Here is an 8,261-nt window from a genome sequence, read left to right on the forward strand (position 1 = left end):
ACCAGGGTGGTCAAAATACAAGCTGATTAACGTTCAGGTCTGAAGAAAAAAAATGGCACTAGAATAAATACTACAAACTGGTGTCGGGGTGTTTTTGCAGTACCCACAAGGTGCTGATACATACCACAGAGTTATGCAAATTCTTCCTTTGTGCACCTTGAATAGCATCACGATGTACCCACTTTGCTGCAAACTGAAACATGCACCCCCACACCCAGTAATGCAAAGCTTGCATCTCTTGGTACTTTACTAAGGCATCTGCATTGGAAATGAATGCTGCCCATTTCCTGACAGAGCTCAAATTTGATCATTTGCATATGACCTGTACTGCAGAAATAATTCATCCTAATTAAGTGTGACTTTTCATCCATTCCTGGTACAGGAGACGGATTACAGAGAAAGTACCGACAGACTCTGACTCAAAAGAAGACAAAACGGTAAGAGTGAGCCTACAGTTGCATAATTCATGGTTGGCCACAGTGGTGGAGAGAACTATTATCCAGTCACTGGAGTTATTAAACATTGAGGGAAATAATGGATCATAGGGGAGCTGACTTTTCAGAGGCATCCCTAAGGACCACAGGGCCTTGGTGCGGGTTTTAAACTGGGTGCTGGTTCATAGCTCAGCTGTGTTCCTCCCTTAAACAGATGTATAGCTCTCAAAATGTTCACCTTTTCAGTCTGTAAATGTCTAATAGAGCTTTAAAAGCAGATGACATGGGTACTTGAAGAATAAATGTTATGTTCCTATGGGTTCATAGCTATATAAATTAAAAGTTGCAGCCATGTTTTTAGGCCCCCTGAAATCATAGCAAAGCAAGTAGCTATACCCTAGCCACTTTTATACAGTATCTGTATGTATGCCTTTGATTGCATTTTTCTATCTTTGTGTCTTGCAGGACGACGCTGAGCAAGTACCTACAAAAGTGCCCTCTGCTGGCACACCTGGTAAGAATGCTGTGCAACATATGACAACATGACATGGTAGGAAGCGGTTATTAAGCGATTTAAAGTGGTTTTTGTTGGGTTTTTTTACCCTAATGCACTCTATGCATAAAGGCAAAAGGCTTCTGTGTAACAGAATCCCCCCCCCCGCTCCCCCTTATACTTACCTGGGCCCATTCTAGACTCTGCACTGTGCAAGAAAGCAGAGGCTCTCCCTCTCTGGGCAGATTTATAGCCGCAGGAGCCATTGGCTCCCACTGCTGTCAGTCAGATCCTTTGACGGGGGCCAGGGCTGAGCCATCCTGTCTGTGGCTTCCTATGAAGGCACTCACTGAAGAGTAGCATTGGCGGGGGACCCAAGAAGGAGGATCAATGCTGCTCTGTGCAAAAACATGTTTATCGTGTTTCCCCAAAAATAAGGCTTACCCCAAAAAATAAGCCCTACTGTGATTTTCGGGGAGGGATGCAATATAAGCCCTAGTTTAAAGTGGTTGCAAAATCCTAAAATGCACTGTATTATATAATTTAAAGTGTGTTTGTTTCTTAATCTGTTTGTGATAAATACCTTAGCTGATCTCCTCTTCTGCCAGCGGGGGATCTCGGGGGGGCCCCCCTCTGCAGTGCTCGGAGCGGGTAAGATCTCAGGCGGGCCATGGAAGTGCAGAGCGGCACTCGGCTGATTCCCCACTGCTCTCCTCTTCTGTCAGCGGGGGATCTCATGCCCCCCCCTCCTTCTGCAGTGCTTGGAGCAGGGAAGGCCAATTGGTCGGGCCGTGGAAGCACCAAGCGCCACTCAGCTGATCCCCCGCTGTCCTCCTCTTCTGCCAGCTGTCAGCGGGGCATCTCGGGCCCCCTTCCCTCTGCAGTGCTCAGAGCAGGGAAGACCAATCAGGCGGGTCACGGAAGGTATTTATCACAAATTGATTACAGAAACGTGCACAGATTACATTACATAATGCTGTAATACAGTGCATTTTAGGATTTTACAAGCACTGTTAGTTCCACTGGGTATTCCTGACAGGCAGGGAGGGTGAGGGGGAGAGAGAGGACAACACATGACAAGCCCTACTAGGTCTTTTGTTACCAAAATTAATATAAGACCGGGCTTATTTTTGGGAAAGCACTGTATTTTATTTAAAAATGAAAAGCTTTAAAACACTTTAATGACACAATTGGACACAGATCAAGTTGCCTTACATTTTGCAAAGTCTGTGAGACAAGTTTTTGTTTTTTTGTTTTTTTCATCACACTATGGAGTGCTGATGCATTGTTGATCCAGAAAAAAAAATTGTAATTGCCTTTCCCTTCTATATTTCCCTAGAACCCACAAGAAAGCCTTGGGAAAGAACAAACACAATAAATGGTAGCAAATCTCCTATTATCTCCAGGTAAATAGTCTCTATTTTGTCTAAAACTTGCTTTGATGTTGCAAATTTGTGATTGGCTTTTGATGTCGTCTTGGCGATTGATCTTTATTGGGATTGTGCAACCAGGGCTTCTGTAGCTGGGAAGTGACCACAAGTCTGAGCCTAGCCATCCATGGCTGGAGAGTTGAGGGTGTCCCATAACAACTGTTTTCTTTTGTTTCAGACCAAAATCTACACCAACGGGGCAGCCAAGTGCCAATGGGGTACAATCAGAATCATTGGACTATGACAGATTGAAACAGGTACTGCAATGGATGGTCCCCAAGCCAGGATTTTTGCCTCTTTATTCTTTAATGTATAAGGGCCCATTCACATTAGAAACTGCATGTGAATCGCACAGGAAAGCTATGTGGCTCTTGAGTGATTCACATTCATTTCTGTTTAATGCGATTTCAGCCGCATTCATTTTGAATGGACTGAAATTGCAACACACTGCACCTAAAGTAGTGCATGCACCACTTTTTGAAAAGCACGGCAATCGCATTGCATGGTACTTTTGTACCATACGATCCGCTGCAGGCAAATGCACTGCGTTTGGGTTGTCGTTAACTTTGCACTGACCCCTGCAGCAGATCGTAAAGGCCAGCACAATGGAATGCAGTGCGGGAAGCCACACGGGAGTGCGGCTATCCAGCACTGCATTCTAGTGTGAACAGACCTACGTTTTTGTTAATTATATTTATATGTATGTAGCTTTCTCACTAGTGGGGGAGATTCAGGAGCATATTCTATATTTAATCCAATAACAAATAAGAAGAGATAGTGTTTAACCACTTAACCTTGCTGTTTAGCACTGTGCTACTTTAACTGGCAATTGCCAGTTTTTGTATTTTTTTTAATTTTTTTTTAGATTATGCCCAGACATACATTTTAACCTTTTAGATCAGATGTACTACAGGTCTGTATCCTAAATAACTTCAGGAACCTGAAATTCTTTAAGCCATCCTACTGAATGTCACCTGATCTCTGCGTCTACTAACCTCTTTCTTTTACCCTCAGGATATTTTAGAAGAAATGAGGAAAGAATTAACAAAACTTAAAGAGGAACTTATTGATGGTTAGTATAGTTTAATTTGGACATTTTATTATTTGTTCTTGGTAGTGGACCTGTTCTCTTTAGTGTCAACACCGTTCATTCTGCAGTGCAGTAAATAATGCCCCATCTTTGGTGTCAGTGAGAGGAATTGTGCCCCTCATTGGCTCCCATTGTTGGTGTCATTAGCAAGAATTGTAACAGAGAAAAGATATACCTGTGCTCAAATTCCAATAGCGTGTACATGCATATAATCTATCAGGCGCTAAATGGTTGTCACTACAACACTTCAAATTCTAGATGAGCCCTCTGCACACTGCTATATAACGTTTCTACCAAACTTTGCAATCAAAAACAGGGATTCACACATATTGCAATACATGTTTAAGCTGGCCAACTGCATCGAAGCAATCCCTCTTGTATTGCAATAGGTGTGAACTAAAAATCCCTGTTTTTTTCATTGCAAAGTTTGCTAGAAAGGTTATTTAGCAGTGTGCAGAAGGTTGATCCAGAATTTATTAGGAGGAATTGTGCCCCTTTGTTGGTGTCAGTGAATGAAATGGTGCCCCAGGGTCGGATAAAAGCAACCAAAGGACTGCAGTTTGGAGACCACTGCCTTAAAGTGGTTGTAAACCCTGGTAAAAAAAAAAAAAACCCTGCAAGACAAAGGCATAATGAGCTAGTATGCATAGCATACTAGCTCATTATGAATTACTTACCCGAGAACGAAGCCACCGCAGCCATCCTCATCTCCCTCTCCGGCCGGCGACATCTCTCCCGGGGGTTACTTCCGGGTACCGTGGCTCTGGCGCTGTGATTGGCCGGAGCCGCGATGATGTCACTCCCGGTAACGGCACACAGACTGTAGCAACGGCACATACGTGCCATTGCTTCAGTTTGCCCCAGTGCGCATGTACCGATGTCATCGGCACATGCAGGGGACATCTCCTAAACCGTGCAGGTTTAGGAGATATCCTGGGTAGCTACAGGTAAGCCTTATTATAGGCTTAGCTGTAGCATAAAGTTATGGGTATACAACCACTTTTAAATTATACTAACGTTTGAGCACAAAAGGTGGGCAAAAGGCCTGCTTTTTTTAATTTTCTTTTTATTATTGTTATAGTGGGCCTTCAAAAGTGCTTTGAATGTATATGGTTGCACTGCTTATTTCATGTTCTGCTTTTAATTTTTTTTTTTTTTTTTCTTTAGCCATCAGGCAAGAGCTGGGCAAGTCAAACAGCGCATAGAGAACGCCAAGCGCCTGCTCAACTGGCCTGATTAGAAAAGGACTTTTTTTTTTTCTAAGCTGTTTTAAAGGAAGTCTGAACTCCTGCAACCGGGGAACAGCATATAAAGACCTTTCAGAGACTTCTTCACTTTGGATGTATACGAATTCTCTCCTGGATTTCTGCTTTATTTTTTTTTCCCTCCTTTCTCTACGCTTCGAAAGCGATGGGGATAAATGGTCTTAAAGTTGCTAACCAATTATGCAGAAATTATTTTTCATGTTTTTTTTTTTTCCCTTCCTGTCCAACGAGCTTGCAGTGCATATCAAAAAAAAAAAACAACCATGTCAAAAAGAAAGAAAGCAATCATTGCACACATTTCAGATTTTTTAGAACAATCCACAGGTGGAGAGATGGCTGGTCTAAAGAGGGTTCTACAGTTAGGTGTACTGCAAGTGTTAAACTCAGGTTTGTCTTCCTATAATATTTGATATTTCATTTTAAAAAGGCAAAAACAGAGAGAGAACGTCCGGTTCCAGGAACAGTGTAGTCACATGGGTGAATTTTAAATGAGCAAAGGAGTATTTAAACCCCAATTTTTTCTATAACTTGTTTTGGTACTTTGACAGGGTTGTCTCCTTTTTTTTTTTTTTTTTTTTTTTTTTTGAAGATTTGAATGTCTTCTCAGATTGTTACAATGCTTTACCAAATTCCCTCACCCCAAAAAACAATTGTAAACAGAATCTGCATCAAGCCAGCACTATGTTTTCTTAATTTTTGCATGAGGAGAAAATTGCCAACTTGACATGGTCTAATGACTATGTTTCATTATAGATGCTGTGCATGCCACATTAGTATAAACTTCCAGATAAGCCTTCAGTTTTATCCAGTGCTTTTCTCAAATCTTGCAATTTGAGTCCCCATCCTAAAATTCTTAGGCATGTTAGGACCTTGTCATCGTGACCAATCTAGGCATATCTCAAACCAGCTGTTTTTGTTGATCTTGCTTTGATAAGGAGTTTAATAAGGGAGTGACTGAAGGTTGCCCTGCCAGGTTAGGAGTTATACAGGTTTAAAATATCCTTTTCACAGGCCCCTAGCTTATAAGAAGTTTGGTTTGACCTGCACTGTGAAACTCTTGTGCTGGAAAGGTTCACAGTCCTCCAGTTAATAAAAGGGTGACTTGTTTTGACATACAAAATTCAGGAGAGACCTTTAAGGTGTAAACTGCGCAGTGGAGTCGTTTTGGACTTTTTGGATCAGAATTGTGCCATATTGCCATTGAACCCCACCGAGAAGGAACAGACTGCAACTCAAATAACACAACTTCATCACCCCCCCCATACCAGGAAGTGCTGGTCACCACAGTATCATGCATTTTTAGGAAGCTTTGAGCAACAATCATCCTCTTTGTTGGTCTGCTGTTCGTTAGGTACAGGGACCTGGACTCTGCAGATGGATTAATAACATCCAAAACGTGCAAGCAGCCTTTTTATACCCACTCTTGTGCATGGTAGGAAGTAAAGGCGTTGTTGACTGACGCATCAAGCTTGTCAAGAACATCATCAAAGCAATCATCCTTTCCAGTCACCATTATACTTCTGTTTACTGCAGTCATTTCAACTATTAGAGAGTTCAGCCATGTATGTGACACTAGAGCGTGTTCCCCCCCCCCCCAATTTACAAATTTCAAACTTAAAGCCACCTTATTATGCTATATGATCATGAGCAGTCCAAAGTAAGACAGCTTGATAGGTCTCCCTTGTTATTGAATGGAAACCGGTTTATGCACTACGCGTTTTGTGCCTTGGTGAAAAAAAAGCATATTTTTCAGTTGTTGAGTGATCCAGTGTCTTCGTTATGTCTTCACATCTTGTCTTGCATATTTACTCATATTTCTTTCGTTTTCTTGTACCACCCGTACATATTTTTTTTCTCTCTAAAATCTTGGATATACAAAGAAATAACCTTTCAGTGGTTAAAATTTTATTTCCTTTTTTTTTCTTTTGTAGGCTCTCAATTTTGAAAACAATATTTTTGGGAAGTGAGTTGACTTGTTGGGCACATTGTCTTAACTTTAGAACAGTTTAAGACATCTTATCTTATTTTTCTTCTTTTTTTTTTTTTAATCCAGCCCCCCCCCCCCCCCCCCAAAAGGAAAATAGATATTTTTTTTTCTTTTCTCTTTTGCAACACTGTGACCTAAGCTGTGATAAAATGATACCCAAGAGGTTAAACAAAAATCAATCACAATGAAACTGAATGTATAAATCGTGAGTGCTGGTGCTGAAGTCTCTATTCACACTCATCCTGGTTTTGACGCTTTTCCACGCTCATCTTGTGTGTCTCATCTGAAGCTGAAGTTGGAACAATTGTAAGTGGAGCTGTCATGCCTGCGCAGTGGAGGAAAATGACACTAAGCCAATCAGCTCACAAGGAACTTTTGACATTGTAACTGCCTGCGGCATGCAAAGCCTCACGCTGTTTTGACATTAGTAGCTCCTGGTGAATTAATAGGCTTGTCAATTCTGGTACGTTGGCCCAAGAACAAAATGCCTCCTGCTGTGTTCAAGGTGACAGGTGCACTTTAATTGAATGTCACTTGTCCATGTTATCAATTTTCACACTTTTAGCTTTTTACCCATATCCTTCCAAGTCATCTCTGCTATTTTTTTTACCATTTGTTTATTTGTTTTAAATTTACTACATGCTAACTTTTTGTTTTGTTTGAGCGATTGAAATAAAATTGCAATATAAGTGTTGCCCGCCATCGTTCTGTTGAAACCTTCTAATCTTTGGACTGCTATAAGAGTTTCCTGCCAGGATTATTGAATGTGATTTTAAAAATATGCTGAATACCCTATAGAGGTTAAAAAAAAAATGGTACTTGCTATTTGGAGGTTTACATAATGCTATCATTATTTTTCTAATTTTGAAGAGGCATTTTACCAGAATTGAATACGCTCCAATAATGTAAGACTCTATGTAGTATGTATAAATGAAGACTGTACATAAACACATTTTGTGTGGATTTATCTTGACTGTGGGGGAGTAGGGGTTAAGCGGGGTCTGGATAAGGTCTGATAAAGGTACACTAAATGAGCAAAAGTTTGATTATATTGGCTGGACAATTTAATTCTTAAACCTTGGGCACTAATATGATGTTGCTCCCCCATTTGCTGCTGGAATAGCCTTTACTATTCTCAGGGGCCTTTCCACAAGATTTTGGAGTTTGTCTGTCAGAATTTCTGCTCATTCAGGAAAAATACATTTGTGTAGACCACTTGAGTTCCTCAATACCAGGGATCTCCAAACTTTATAAGCAAAGGGCTGATTGACTGTCCTGTAGACGTTAGGGTGGCCAGACTGTGGCCAGTGGGGATAGAAAATGTGTCAGTGGGCGTAAACAATGCCTCAGGCTTGGTGGTCAATGGGAGTAAAGAAAATTACATGGCACCTGTGATCAGTAGGAGGAGGATTAGTGCCCCATCATTGGTATTGGTGGGAGAAATCGTGCCCTACAGGTATCGGTGGAATGAATAGTGCACTATTGTTTGTGTCAGTGGAAGTAATAGTGCCCCATTGTTGGTGTCTATGACTTATGCCCCACTATTTGGGGTGAGAGGAAGG

At 41.3% G+C, this 8,261-nt stretch overlaps 1 protein-coding gene across 2 annotated transcripts in view; it reads left to right on the forward strand.

Annotated features, from left to right (window-relative positions):
* ENAH (ENAH actin regulator) overlaps positions 1–7,401 on the forward strand; it is a 132,254-nt gene extending 124,853 nt beyond the window's left edge. For both annotated transcript variants that reach the window (XM_073628320.1, XM_073628321.1), the window contains 6 exons: positions 383–437; positions 900–948; positions 2,267–2,333; positions 2,536–2,614; positions 3,372–3,429; positions 4,615–7,401. In XM_073628320.1, the coding sequence (XP_073484421.1) occupies positions 383–437; positions 900–948; positions 2,267–2,333; positions 2,536–2,614; positions 3,372–3,429; positions 4,615–4,652 (346 nt within the window). In that variant the 3' untranslated portion in view covers positions 4,653–7,401. The remainder of the gene's footprint in view (positions 1–382; positions 438–899; positions 949–2,266; positions 2,334–2,535; positions 2,615–3,371; positions 3,430–4,614) is intronic.
* Positions 7,402–8,261: the final 860 nt, after the last annotated feature.

Source organism: Aquarana catesbeiana, linkage group LG04 (genome assembly GCF_042186555.1).
Source record: "Aquarana catesbeiana isolate 2022-GZ linkage group LG04, ASM4218655v1, whole genome shotgun sequence".
Classification (NCBI taxonomy): Eukaryota; Metazoa; Chordata; class Amphibia; order Anura; family Ranidae; genus Aquarana; species Aquarana catesbeiana.